At 43.6% G+C, this 15,184-nt stretch overlaps 1 protein-coding gene across 4 annotated transcripts in view; it reads left to right on the top strand.

Moving 5' to 3' along the window:
• The window catches only part of LOC142022327 (DEP domain-containing mTOR-interacting protein-like), a 39,812-nt gene extending 30,825 nt beyond the window's left edge, over positions 1–8,987 (top strand). For 3 of the 4 annotated variants that reach the window (XM_075012065.1, XM_075012068.1, XM_075012067.1), the window contains 4 exons: positions 1,260–1,400; positions 3,245–3,315; positions 6,074–6,178; positions 8,154–8,987. In XM_075012065.1, coding sequence (XP_074868166.1) covers positions 1,260–1,400; positions 3,245–3,315; positions 6,074–6,178; positions 8,154–8,279 — 443 coding nt within the window. In that variant the 3' untranslated portion in view covers positions 8,280–8,987. The remainder of the gene's footprint in view (positions 1–1,259; positions 1,401–3,244; positions 3,316–6,073; positions 6,179–8,153) is intronic. The other variant, XM_075012066.1, reaches the window with a different exon arrangement.
• Positions 8,988–15,184: the final 6,197 nt, after the last annotated feature.

Here is a 15,184-nt window from a genome sequence, read left to right as displayed (position 1 = left end):
CGTTCTGGGGCTGAGACCTGGCTGGTACACAAGCTCCTGCTTCTACCTCTGCCTGCATCCTGCAGGGATGGGTTCTGGACCCTATGCTAGTTAAAAGTGAGCTCAAAGGAGACAAAACCATCGCTGATGCAGTTTGCAGATGACCCACCAAGTGGCAGAGCTCTAAACTATGATGAGGACAGATGAGGGATTCAGAGATATTTGGATCGCTTGTTAACCTGGGCAAAAGTAAACTGCATACGCTTTAATATGGCTAAAAAGATACATCTAGGACCAAAGAACCCAGGCTGAACTTGCAGGAGGGCGGAGTCTAGTCTGGGAAGCAAGGACCTTAAAAATTTGTAGGGTTCATGGTGGTGGATAATCAGCTGAACACAAGCCCCCAGTGTGATACTGGGTCCAAACCAGCTAATGCGCTCCTGGGGAATCTCAAGTACAAGTAGAGACACTCTTGGTCTTCACCTCAGATTGGCACTGGTGTGACCACTGCTGAAACATTGTGTCCTCTTCTGGTGCTCACATCTCAAGCAGACTGTTGATAAATTGTATTGTGCTCTGAACAGAGCTACCCAAATGAGTAAAGGACTGGAAAGCAGGCCCAGAGGGGTAAACTCATGGAGCTCAATCTGTTTCATTTGAAGTGAAGGTTAGGCGTGATGCTCACAGTCCATCAGTATCAACAAGGGAAACAAATATTTCACAATCTCCAATATAGCAGAGGGAGGACTGACAGATCCAATGTCTGGAAGCTGGTTCCAGACAAATTGGACTGCAAATGAGACGTATGTATATAATGGTGGGAGTAATTAACCATTGGAACAAATGATCCAGTATTGTGGTGGATTCCTCATCACTCATAATTTTAAAATGGATGTTGGATGTCTGAAATATCTGCCCGAGGGACTACCTGGGGAAAGTTCTCTGGCCTGTATTATCCACGTGGTCAGGCTATCAGGTCTTGGAATCTATGAGCCCTCACTCCCACAGCTGTTGCCAAGTAAAGACTGGGGAAAGGAGAATATCTGAAGGATCGGTATTTCCTAAATCATTCAAACCTCATGAATCTGCAAACGTGGGCTGGATATTTTGCAAGGACTGAGTTTCTTGGCTGACAGCATGTGGGAGTATGTGCATTGCGGGGGAAGGAGAACTGCTTACCTGACTGCCAAACCTCAGTCGAAAAAGCAAGCCACAGTCCAGCCAAACCAGTCTGCTCACCGCAGCAAAGATCTGGGACAAATTGTTTGTGTCTCTTTTAGTCCAGCCCAACAAGGAGATCAAAATAGTCTCGGCCGTTCGGAGGAGCAGTGTCACCTCTCTTGCCGGAAGTTCCAATTCTTATTTCATGGCTACACCCAGTCTGGGATTCCTGCCAGCAACTGAATGCAACCCCAAATCAGGTGAGCTCTCAGATTTCAGGGACACTCACCTAACTCTCAGAAGGGCTGAAGAGATTGCAGTGGACTTGAGAACAGGAATAAGGAGGCTAATTTCAACAGGCCTAAAAGGAAGGGACAGAAATACACGAAAGATGCTAGTAGATTTGACCTTGCATGAGGTAGCTTAGCTTTTGTTCTAATCCAGGGGACAGATGACAGTCTGATCCTGGCTTGGCAAAAGGATTGGCACCAGAAAAGCCTTAGCTGGGCCCCACCGTCATTAAGGTTGAAGCTGCTTACTGCTGTAAGTTACATTTTTATACATCACACCTCATTGCAGTGAAGCTATTTTTTCCCCCCTGAACTGTTGTATGCCTCCTCTTCTGGTTTTAAAAATAAATGCTAGTCTACCCTGCAGAGTTATTCTGGAATAGCTTATTCCGGAGTTATTTCAAAATATGCTATTCTGGAATGATGTGTCTACATTACAGGGAAGCTCCAAAATAAACAAACCTTTTTCCAAAATATTGTGTCCATGAACAGTGGCTATGTCTATGCTACAACATCTTTCAGAAAACCAGGCGCTTTTTCAGAAGATTAGGCGGAGCGTCCACACACAAAATGCACTCTTTCGATCTGAAATCGAAAGAATGTAACTCTTCTTCCGGAAGCCCTCTTCTGCCCCCAGATCAGGAAAAACACCTCGTTTCGAAAGCTTCTTTAGAGAAAAAGCCTATATAGGTGCTCCGCAACACTTTTTTCGAAAGAGCAGTCCTCACGGCACCAGATTTTTTGATCCTGGGCCCCTTTCTTTCCAAAGAGCGAAGGCTGTGTGGGTGCTCTCTATTGAAAGAGCAAAGCAATCTTTTGATCCACTTTTTTGTGTGTGGACGTGCTCTTTCAAAAGAAGATATTCCAGAAGAGCATCTTTCAAAAGTTTGCTGTAGTGTGGATGTGGCCAATAGAGCCTGTTTCGGATTAGAGCCCCTGGAAGCAGTCTGCACAGCAGCTTTATTTTGAAATAAACTATTCTGGAATAGCTTATTTCAAAACAGATAGTATCCCCTGTCTACACAGCCCCCATTCTGTTTTGGAATAGGCACTATTTCTCAAAGAATGACGCTTACCAAATTTAACATGGGCCATATGTTAGTTTGAAATTATTTTGAAATAGCGGTTATGTTGTATAGATGCTTACAAAGTTATTTCAAAATAATGGCCATTATTCTAAAATAACTTTGTGTATATACACCTTCTGAAAGGTGTGTTCCTGTTTGGCTTGTGAGCATTTTTACTTGTATGGCACTTTGGAGAAAAGTTCTTGGAAGCATGGTGTCTTCTTGAAGGAGTTCATTACATCTTCCAACGGCATGCCTAAATTTGTGGTGGTGTTTTGATCAGCCTGAGGAAAAGGGCCTTTTCATGCTGGGATCTGTATATACATGTGTGTATTAGGCCACACTGCAGCATGCTTCATTTGCACAACACATTTTTTGAAGAGGCAAAAAAGTTGTTTGAGGTTTATCAAAATATTTCAGGTTCTCTTTGGAAAGTAAAATATTAATTTCCATTTTCAAAAAATGAAAAAAAATTGTGTTTTAACCCCCCTTTTGTTGTAAGATGGAGGGGGACGTTTCCAGTGGAAACTTTCCCTGCCAGTTGTAATACTTGTATAGCAGAGACACAGATAAAGAATTTGTCTCAGACCTGCTCTATTCTGGCTGAGAGCTTTTGCTCAGAAAAGCTTTGGATGGTCTGTCCAACCTTTCTCCAGGCTGGCACTTCCCAGTCTGCCTTGTTATGCGTTATATTGTGTTTAACCTTTGCACACATGATTATAATCAGGTCTGACTCTTTGGCTCTAGTGCTCAAGAGACCTGTCACCAATGAGGAGCTCCTGTCCCCTGGGGCACCATATGTTAAGAAAACACTAACCGTAAGTGACCACTCAGAATGCTGTGCTATTCGCAGTAATGCTAAACCCTTCCTGGCTGTTCTGTTAGCTTTCGATGTGTTGTAGTTTTGTGTGTGTTTAAATTGTGACTGAATCTCACATCATCAGGACTTTTTTCTTTGTTCGACTCAGGTAAGGCTCATGAGCTGGTGCCTTGACATACTCCTGTTTTAAATGGGCATTGACTTTCTCCAGGTTTCTGTTGTTTGCTGAGGTTTTGTGTATGTATGTGGGGCTGGAGAAAGAAGAAAACTCCCTTGCATTTCATGTAGGCTTGTACAGCTGCAGCCTCACTCCACAAAGACATTCGTTTCCCTTGCCTGTCACAGGTTGATTTTTTTTTTCATCCCACTCAGTGCACACCTGGTTCCTCTGATTCACTTACAGAGAGCTGAAGGCATCTCTAAGTTTATTATGATACTCTCTGGTTTCAAAAGGGACTAGGAAATTATGCTGAACACGAGGACCATTCAAAGGTTAATCTCCTGGTTCAGACACCAGGATGGCTTAGGAAAATGTAGTTGTTGGGTTTCTTTTTTATTATTATTTGTATTACTTTGGAATCTAGAGGTTTTGGCAGATCAAGGTCCCATTGGGCTAGGCAACTGTGTGCACATATAGTGGGAGACAATCCCTGCCCTGAAGATGTCTGTTCTCTTTTCCCTGTAAATGATAATTTGCATACATCTCCCATGCTCCCTTCTTGGCTCCCTGCACAGGAATTGAATGGAACACCTCTCCAATCCATAAGCCAGATTCTTCCCTACAGCTCCAAGACACTGAGAGACATTTTATACAGGGGGAGTCTCCAGGTAGCCAGTTAAAATGTTTTATGGCTCACTTGCCCCACCAGGAAACAAGCAGGCTGTAGAAGGGCAGTGGATCTGGCCCAGGGTGATCTTGGCTCCAGGGCAGCAGACATACTTGCTGGGTCTTTGGGCAAGATGGGGGGCAGCTCCATGCTCCTGGAAAGGCAGAAGGGGCAGGGCTGAGCGCAACCTGTCCTCAGCACTGCCTGGAGCACACCACACTGCAGGCCCTCCCATGGCAGCCCTCAGAGATACACAAAGTGCAGCATTCCAGCAGCAATTTTAAGGGCCCAGGGCTCCTACCTCTGTCAGCATAACAATAGTGGTAGCTGTGAGCTGTTTTGAATCACCAGGCCCCAGGGCAGTTGCCCCTTCCTCCTCTCCCAGCCCCATCTGTGAGCCTGTTTGGCTGTAAAATTAGTGGATGCAAAAAAAAAAAAACCCCAAACCCATTAACTTCCTGTTTGCCCCCTTTTTGAGCGGTGTGTTTAAGGACACGCTGTCCATTCTCATCACCAGCCTTGCCCTGGCTTTCAACTCTGTCAAGTGCCACCTTTCAGCTGCTGCTTTGGTCCTTTTCCATGGCTCACATCTGCTTCTTAGCTCTGCGGCTGCTGCTGCTACTGTTTTAATGCTTTGTAAGGTTTGATGCCCGTTGAGAGTTCCTTTGTTTGAGTTGGCCAAATGCACAGAGCTTCAGCTTTCAGCATTGCAGCATGCCCCTCAGACAAGCTGGGATTGGGATGGCAAAAGTTGGGGAAAGAGGATGTTTTTGTTCAACATGTGATTTGCCCTTGCCAGCAAAAGTGCAAATCTAATACAAAGTGTAGGAGTGTCTCTTGGTATGTCCTTTGCATGTGACTTCGTTCAAATCTTGTACGGTCTGTGCATGATCCTTGATAGTGTGCAATACTAGTTAGAAAGTAACATTGGAGACATCTCAGTTAAACCTGGTGGTTTTGAGTCTCACTGGTTGCATGGCCCAGAAATATATTGTTGTCCCTGTGATGAGTGGTAGCAGATGTCAGGGATCCTAGCAGATTAGTTTCACAGAGCCTGGATATAGTCTTAGCACAACTTATTTACTTTGTACGGTACACCCCTGTGCTTGAGCAGAAGTAACAACAAATGGCATACAGGCTATAGTAAGCCACATGGAACTTGGAGGGAGGAACACAGATTGCAGAAAGAAAGAGTCTGGAGGAAACACGAGGAAGTTAGTCTGAGCGCACATGGTTGGAATGATACCTGCAGCATCCCTGTAAATAGTTCTTGTTACAAAGAGCCAGCATAGTTTTAGAACCTGGAGTGCACTCTAGCACACTGCACTCCAATCACTAGTGGAGAACTCTTTCAGACAGAAGAGAGAGAATGACTCTAGTCCAATGATTAAGGTACTCACCTGGGAGGTAGCAGATAGGGATTTAAATCCCTATGTGGAATCAGGCAGAGAAAATATTTAAATCCTCACCTACCCACCAGTGAGTTCCTTCACCACCAGGTTCATGAGTTCTTCTGTCTGTCTTTAGCTCAATAAAGTATTTATGCTCGGAGGAGCCACTTCCAGAGAAGAGACTGAGACCAACTCACCAGAGAACAACTTGTGGCCTGGGGCTTAGAATGTTCCCTTGGGACAGAGAATACTGAGTTCAAGATGTGCTGCAGAATGGGGATTCAAACCTGGGACCCCTACAACCCAGCCAAGTGCCCAAAACACTGAGATAAAGATTATAAAAGGAGATGTGTGCACACATGCTTCCAGGCTGGCTCACAATTTTACTGTAAAACATGAGGGAGATTCACTAGTTAGAATAATAGGCCAAGGCTAAATACTGACCACTTCAGCTCAGCTGAGCTCCTATGCGTGGTCACCTCCATGAAGACAAGAATGTTCTTGTGAAGTCCTTACAGTCCCTCTGTTCCACTTGTAGATTGTGGGGGATGCTGTGGGCTGGGGGTTTGTGGTCCGTGGAGGGAGACCCTGCCATATCCAGGCTGTGGACCCAGGAGGACCTGCTGCTGCAGCAGGCATGAAGGTACTGTGTCCGGCTCTTCCTGTTGTAACCTGCATTATCACTTGCATCCTGATCAAATGTGTTGGGCCAAATGGCTCCTTGGCATTAATCCACTGACTGCAGTGGCGGTGAATCCAGTAATTGGTCACGGGGGTGTTTCAAAGCTGTAGTAGTCCCTGTGGTGCTTGGGGTGAGGATTTCAAAGCATGTGCCACCTCACCACCCATAGGAACTTGGTGTTTTGAAGAGGCTAGTGCTTGACTCTTTTCAAGGGCTTATAAAGTCCCAGCAGAGGCTGTTGCTAGTCTGATCTAAACCTCGGAGTGGGAGAGAGCCAATGTGAAGGGAAACATTGCATAGTCCATTGCCTTGCGTTGCCTCCACAGACAGATGTCAACAAACACCTCTGTCACGTACTATGCTATGGGAGCTTGAAATGGAATGTGGGCACAGAGATCACCCGAGGAGTTTATTTCTGAGAAGAATTTTGAACACAATAGCAATTGTGCTGTGTTCAGGGGATGACACAGCTATGTGAGGTTAGCACGGTTCCTGGCCTTGATGGATCTGACTCTAGTTAATGTCATCACCTTCAGATTCATCAGCATTCTATTTGTAACGATTCCGCTCATACGGGGCTTGTTAATGGCTGAAACCCTGGCCCTTCAGTACTGCAGCACGGAGGTATACTTCACTACCTGGTAGCAGTAATAGGCTGCTAGCCTCCAGCAGACCAGATGCTAAGGGAGATATGCTATGCAGTCTGTCAGAGTGTCATGCAATTCGCTAGAAAACTATTTGTTCTTTCCCTCCTGTAATTGCAATTTCAGCATCTATCTTTGTCCTTGATCCGGATGAAAAGTCAAAAAATTGACACTGTCCATGGGATGGAAAGTTCAGAAAAAATTCTATGTGCAAATATTGCTGGGATGGTTTGGGTTTACATGGACCTACACCTACCTGAGTAGGTGCAATGTTTCATGAATTTTGTAGTTCAGATGCCTCAAGATGTCGTTCTTTCCAATGGACCAGCTCCCCAGCAGGACTACAAATCCCATGATGCAGCATGGCAGCTCAATTGGTGGTGGTTGGGAAATTGTGGTACATCATGGAGGTGTTGGTCCAACCTCAACCCCATCTCTTAGACATTATTTTTAGTAGTAGTATTTCTTTAGTGCAAGGAAAAGGCAATGTGCTGTTCTGAAACACTCACTTTTAAAGCTCCCAGGGTATTGTGTTCTGTCCGACTAAAAAAAAAAAAAAGTTGTGTATTTTCCTTGTATGCGAAAGCTGTAGTATGACTCTGCAGTGACAAATCATTTCCTCTGAGAACAGAGAGAAGAGTTTGCCTTCAGTCGTCATGCAGTCACTCTGCTGATTCTAGGTCATATGCAATGAACTGACCTTCTGAAAACCATTTGACATGAACAAACCGAAAGGAATTGGCTTTGTGCTGTGGTTGAAGATCTGTTTCTAGGGGTAAAAGAAAGAGGAGACTCACAGAACCCCCAGCATCTGAGGAGTATATGTTGTACAAATCTTGTTTATCTTTCAAGTGACTTGCTGGGATATTTGAAGTAATAAGATTCTTCAGAGACAGAAACAGTTAAATTTGCTCATATATGTCAGGCAGGATTGGAAGGGAACAGGTGCCGGTAAATTTGTACCATTTGCTCAAAAGCACATTTCCAGCGACCCTTTCCTTTAATCTCATCATTTAAAAAATAGCAAATATTAATATCACTGTCAACGTTTATATATGCACGGCCTACTCAGACAGGTAGCTTTGCATTTGCTATTTGCTCCCAATAGAAATCCCTTTGATTACCATTAAGAATCCAGTCACTATTAGTGCAATTTATAAAGTGTATAAAGTCTTTTTTGGTAAGAGATGTAAGAGATACCTGCATCATGAAGTCTAACTCTTCCGAGCAGGTGCAGCTGTAACTGAGGAGCAGTCACATCACTGTAAAACATTCCTCCCTCTCCTTTGCAGGTGTGTCAGTTTGTTTTCTCTGTGAATGGAATGTACGTCCTGCATTTGGACTATCCGACCATCAGCAACCTCATCATGACGGGACCACGAACGCTTGTTCTGGAGGTTATGGAAGCCATTGAATGAGTGAAGAATCCTCTCCCCATCACTGTCCCAAGCGGCAGGATATTTCAGCTACTAAAGGACACAGATTAGTTACATGATTCCGCTAAAATCAGGGGAAGGACCGTGCCTGATCTCTCGTTCTAAGAGACTAGGCCTGAAATGTAGCCTGGCATTTTCACACATCTTGAATAATTGGAATCTGATGAGGGCAGGTCTCTGGAGCTCTCACAGGACTGAAATAGTTGTGGCCCAGTGTCTAATCCTTAGAGATGCTGAGCATCTCCAAATCCTGTTAGAGTCAATACGGGTGCTCAGCCTCACTCAGAATTAGGTCCATAGTGTGCATAGTCCTTTCCTCTATCAGGACCTGAAGTCAAATTGCAAGTCAATGATTTGTGTTTGTTTGATTTCCTAGAACTACCAAGTGATGAGAAATTTACTGCCTGGCACAAAGTGTTATCTAAAATCACTGATCTGAAAGCTGTACATGTTCTAGATGATGCAGTAGCACATGATGCTGATGTCCACATCACAAAATAAAGGAAAGAGTGCCACAACTGAAGAGGCACCTTTTCCAGATGGACAATGACTTACTCAAGAAGCTTATTTTTGAAGCATTTAAGAGATTTCCAACATTGAATTTTTTTAAAAAAAAGTCTTTTTGACTACATTTTTCAAAATACTGTTGCTGAAAGTGTCTTTTTAAAATAAAGTCTGTCTAGATGCTGATTTGTCAGTGTTTTAATATTTAATTAGATAGTTTCTCTTCCATCACTTTCTTCAATGTGAAACACTCCACCTTCTGTGGTGTAATGTCTGGTAAAACTGGGCTTGTCCCAGACCTGATCTCTTTGACGTTAAAGGCAAAATTCTGGTTGAGTCCCATAGGAACAAGATTGTGCACTAGCTCACTTGCTATGAAGTACCAATGCAGACACATTTCAGTGATTTAATGAGTGCCAGAGGTCATATGGGGCTCCTGCAGTTGATGACTCCTGCATGAATATGCAGAAGATCCACAATGCTTGATATGTAGATTCCTTTAACCATTTCCAATCACTCGAGGTTACAGTGAGCTAAATTTTCATCAATCGGTGCTCTTGGAAAGGTACTAAAAAGTATCATTGATTAAACCTGTATTATCAGTAGGAGTTTGGCTGGTGATAGTGGGCTTTGTTCATGTGCTGATGATGTAGTTACAGAGCAGTTGCACCAAGGATGGTTGAAAAGAACCTATTCAAATAGCCATTTCGTTACAGACTTGTATGGCGCTTAGCACAACCGGGCCCTGATCTTTGACATCACTAAATGCTATCGTCATATAAATAATTTAAAAATGTAATAAACCAAAGAAATATTGACCGATGGCTATTGTGCCACGTGAGCGCAGGCTTGTTTTCCACCAGGTTCCAGAGATTTAAAATCCTGCAGGAGGCAGAGTTCGAAGGTGACTTCTGGTGGTCATCTTTTAGAGTGAAACTGGTGAAGCTGAGCAGGAGCATTCAACTATTAGGTTTGGTTTGGTTTTGCCTTGACTTGGCTGTTAAGGCCAAGGTGTAACAAGACTCCGCATTAGGGCTGGGAGCAAAATAGAATTTCCATCTGATGGCCTATTGCAATATGGTCCAATATTGCAATATTCCCTTTTCCTACTGAATTGGGATGGAGAGTCAAAATGGCTGTTTTTTGGCTCAGAATGAGAAGTTCTGGATAATGGCAATTGGGAGCTAGAGAAATGCTTTGATGTTAACTTCTACATGTGTCTGAGATGATGCAGTGCCTCATGGCCCCCTTATCCCTCCCATGGGGGGGTCTTTCTCCCTTACTACCTCTCCCACCATACATCATGGTTTCTCCCCAAGGCTGAGTTGCCATGGTCCTGATGGGCTTCATTCCTGTGGAAACTTTCTGATTGGATAGTCTCATTTTACAGTGGGAAAACTTCTAATTTTGGAATTTTGTCTTCAGGTGGAGGAGGGTGGATGGAGTTAATAGTAGGTAGGGGTTAGGATTTGCTTATAAGTAGAACCTTTAGAATGTTCTTAATGGCCCAATCACCTTAAAAATCACACTACTCATTGAACATTTTACAGAACATTACTTGACTTGAAGTATGTTAAGAGTGATTGCAGGAGATCTGATTCAGTGTTTATAATGATCAGGGTTGGCAACCCACAAAGATTGTCCTGGAATCTTCAGAAATTAAAGATGAACCTTCATTTAAAGATTGTGTCAGGTAGTTGGACTTCCAGAATACATCCAACCAAAAATGGCCACCTTAAGAGCCGTTCCTTCTGGTCTATCTATGCAATTTTCTTTATTTCTGTTTGCTTTGGGTACTTGAAACCATTTTGTATGTAACAAGTTGGGGTCTGGCCCAAAGCCTCTTGAAGCCAGTGAGGGGTCTTTTTCATTTATTTTGGTGGGCTCTGATTCAGATTCTTAGCTGTATGGCCTATCTTACAGCACCAACAAAAGAAGGTTAGAGCAGCTCAACTTCTCCTTTGCAGAAGCCATGTTGATTTATCTTTTCCAGAGGTGGCTGCATTACAGCATGTACAAATGTGGCTTACATTACTCTATATTTTGATGACAGTTTTAAAATTGCCTAATAACCTAATTGCCAGAAAATACCTACCAAATACATTTTTCTTTCTTTCTTAAGACTTCACGTTGTAAATAGAGTGTGGATCTCTATTTTGTGTGATCTTAACTACTTCTGTGCATTTGTGTTCTTTTGAGTAATGATATTCCTGGAAGGGTCTTCTGGAAGGACTGGAAACTTTGGTGTATGGACCTAAAAGCATGAATTTGAGCTAATGGATCACAAGTGAAATCCAGGCTCTGTTGGGACCAGTGGGAGTTTTGCTGTTGATTCTTATGGGGCAACACTTTCACTAGATCAACAGGAGTAACAAATTCAAACCTCTCTACGTATGCTAGCCATTAAAAGGGTCATGGCCACAGCGTTACCAATAAAAACAACAGGGAGTTCTGTGGCACCTTAAAGACTAACAGATTTATTTGGACATAAGCTTTCATGGATCAAAAACACTTAAATCAGATGCATGTGGAGATTCCACAGTGTGCTGAATATTGTGTGTGTGTGTGTGTGTGTAGTGAATTAAATACACAACATTATTAATCACCACAGGAAACTGGCTGTTAGTTGACTGTCCGATGTCTGACAATTTGTCCCTAAAGTTATAGGATTGCTTGAAATTAAGAGAAATTAGTTATGTGCTAAACCTTCTGCTTTCCTCTGTTCTGGGATAGTGTGTCCATCAGGGCCAGGACATTTTTAACAAATATGTATTAAAGCAAAATGCTCAAGAGTAGTCATCCTCTGCTTGTAAGTGGAGGCATATCAAGACGATCTCACAATCCATGATACGATACAGCTTTAATCTCCCTTAGTTACATAAATTTATTTATAATGTTTGTTTTCTTATACATCAGTCTCTCATTTCACTCTTAATTCTTCTCCTCTGCCATTACAGATTTAGTTGAGTTCAAACTGGTCTTTTCCAGCCTCTAAGTTCCTTTATCTTTTCTCATACTCTCCACATGATTACTCTGGAGTTTCTTACACACATGCTTTTCAATTTATGCTTACACTGCGAAATATTATCAGCTCCAACTCTTAAAATCCACAGCAGGCTTTTGACAGGACCAAATATGCCTTTGCTCCTAAAGGTGGTGAGTTAATTCATTTCCAGAATTGGCTGGGAAATAGCATTTCTGTCCTGGGGAGTCGGGGAAGGAATATTTCGTGGAATCTTTTCACCCTAGTAAGAGACAAAAAGGCAAAAGCTGAAATTTTTTCCATACATGAAATTCCATAATAGTTTATTTTGCAAACACAGAAAGATTCCTGCTGCATCTCCAATGTGACATATGCTTGGTTACCTGTTCAGACAACCAGAGAGTCCCAAAAGTCTTTTTTTATCGGTTAGATAAGCAGTCCAGTAACCTAGAGCACCATCTACCCAAATCATCCTGGGTTCCCATTAAATATGGGGCCTACATTGGAGCTGACCTTCTGAAAATCTGAGGCTGAATGTGGATGCTGTGAAAATCTGTCCCCGTCTGTCATAAATGGACACGATTGTAGAAATGACTGCTCTATTGATCTGCTGCTGCCCCTAGCATTGCCTGTGCTGTTGATGAAAGATAACTATTCATTCCGCTACTGTTGGTGCAGCTGTCATGGGGATTTGTTGTGATACTGTTCACCAAATCACTAGACTGTTGGACAGCAAGGTATTGTAGCAGAGGATACACAGAGGTCCTTGCAGGCACTAGAGAGAAACAGGGCAATCTCTCAATCCATGTATCAAGATGTTGGCAAATTCCCATTTCCAGCCTGGTGAAATAAGCCACGTGCAAAGAAAGTTGATCAGTATCCAGCAGATCTTAAAAGACAAACTAGTTTACTAGTTACTAAAGTACACGAGTTACAACACTAGTTACTACACCAGTGTAAACTGCAGTATGTTGGCTTGTTCTCAAGAAGTTGAATGCACAAGTCGTGTGTTAACTCTAGGATCTTCTCCAAATGGTAGAGTCCTCTCTAATAAGCGCAGAAATAGCCAGTAAGGATCCATACCATGCAGTGATCTGCAGGCAAGTGGAGGGGATATCAACTTTCATTTGGATCCAGAGCTGAGCAAAGAGGCTCAAACTCCATCATGAAACTTGGTTCTGGTTCAGGATTGCTTTTGGCCAGTGTTCAGGCGGGGGTGGGGCAGTGTTCCCTCTATTTTTTTCCATCCATGGGCAGAGTCTATTTTATGTGCATCGAACCACGCGGCAATGAGCACCAATAGTAGAAACACATGCTGGCCACTGGGTGGGGTTGTGGGCACTCTGCTAATCAGGTAGGTGGCACCTGACTCTCTCCTGGTTGGCTGCCCCAAGTGCTCAGCTTAGAGGGAACGCTGTGGTGGAGCACTGGGTTCCATGTCATGCACACATGTAGGTTTAGGATAAACCCTAGCAACTATAGGCAGCTGGTAAAGTTAATGGGAGTTCCAAGAAAAGGCAATTGCTTTGTTTCAAGGGAGAAGCGTGTGGATGACAGTGAAGAGCTATGAAACACACATTGTTGCCTTTTGATAGAGCTGAAGGTTTGTTTCACTTTCTGCAACAGTTGTGCTATACTAATTTTCTCAATATGAAATAAAACACTTTAAAGTAATTTTAATATTTCTGAAATGAAACTTTCCCTGGAATTCATTTTATCAGAAATGTTTGCCTTTTCATTCTGATTCAGGCAGAAAGGACATTTCCCATGCATTAGAAAACCTTTTTTCACCAGTTCTAAGCGTGACCCCCATAGGATACTGCCACTGTTAATCACTGGTGATCCATTTTAAAACCTGTTCTAAAATTATAACACTGTAAGGATATTACTGACATCTGATGTACTCTGGGCAGTGGGGCCCGACTCTGGACCTTTCAGTGACCCTTGGTAGTGCTTCTGGTGTGAGAAGAGGGTGCTTTCAGAATAATCTCCATTTGCAAACTTGACTCTATAGCTATATAGACTATATATACAAATTGAATCTCTGTCGTCCAGCACCCTGAGGACCTAAGTGGTGCCAGATGAGAGAAATTTGCTGAACCATGGGAGGTCAATGTTGTCTAGCAGCATTACCAACACTTGCACAGCTTACTGGGCTCTTAGAAGACATTTAGGGGTAAATTACAGCTAACTAACAGCACAGAACACTCAGAGCCGGGACTGGTGTCTGTGAACAAACTTTATGGGACTGTGGGAAACTTGGCCACACCCATGGTAAGTGGCTGTCCTGCAAACTAAAATCATGCCAGATTATGGACGTTGCTGGATGAGACAACGCTGGATTAGAGAGGTTCACCCTATATAAACTATGTGTAGACTGTATGGGTCAGATAGAAAAGCTGACAGCATCTTACTATCACAACTATTTTCACAGGATTTAGGCTCAGAACAGTGGAAACCTTGAGACTGCTGCTAATGGTGTGAAACTTCGTCGCCTCGGGGCCAAAATTACACTCAGAAGTTAATCGGACTTCAGCAGCGTCAAACTGTCTTCCCATAACTGAGATCCCAGTCTTGCAAAACTTGCAGGCGTGCTCATAGGCATGGGAAGCAGTGGTATGGGCACGGCGCTACAGCAACCTTAGATTTCCTTCTAGCTGCCCTGCACCCAGAAACCAGCCCCAACACTGGCTCCAGGAGTCCCAGCCTGTGGGGTTCTGCCAGTTTCCCCCCTGCCCCGAGGTCCTGCCACCCCCCATTCCCATAGGATCTGCACTGTCCCTCAGGATCCTGCTTCTGGATTGTGGCTTCACAGCCACCTCTAGCTGTGACTAGGCTGCCAGCTCTCCTGGACTGGATGGACCAGACACCATTTGCTGTCCAGTCCAGGAAAGATGGTGACCTCGGCATGACCTCAGCTTGGGATGGTGAGGGCTGCAAACAGGTGTAGTATGGGGAACAGCTCGGCACCCCCACTCCAAAATTAATTCCAGCACCACTGGCTGTGCTTAACTTTGCACAAGAACCTGGAGGATTAGGGCCTCTGAACCATTCAGATCAACACAATCAGATGTGATCACAGCCAGCTTGAGCCACCTCTAATTCTGAGTGAGTAAATTGCAAGGATATTCCACCTTTCCTTCTTTGCTGCACTCCCAAGAAATTCACAGATCTGCTCCTGGCTGCACAGTCTGTATCTGAGCCCTCTGAGTAGGATTAATAAAATCAAACATGGTTTGCAGAAAATAATCTATTTTATAACTCTCATTTGCTTGGCCACATGTAGCTTCTCAAATCAGAAGTGTCATTCTGTACTTGGTGGGTAAAGAGGGTGGAGAGAAAGCATTAGTGCATGCTCTCTCTCTCTCTCTCTCTCTCTCTCTCTCTCTCTGCCAGCTGT

This window comes from Carettochelys insculpta, chromosome 17 (genome assembly GCF_033958435.1).
Source record: "Carettochelys insculpta isolate YL-2023 chromosome 17, ASM3395843v1, whole genome shotgun sequence".
NCBI lineage: Eukaryota > Metazoa > Chordata > Testudines > Carettochelyidae > Carettochelys > Carettochelys insculpta.
This window is presented reverse-complemented; position numbering and strand designations above follow the sequence as displayed.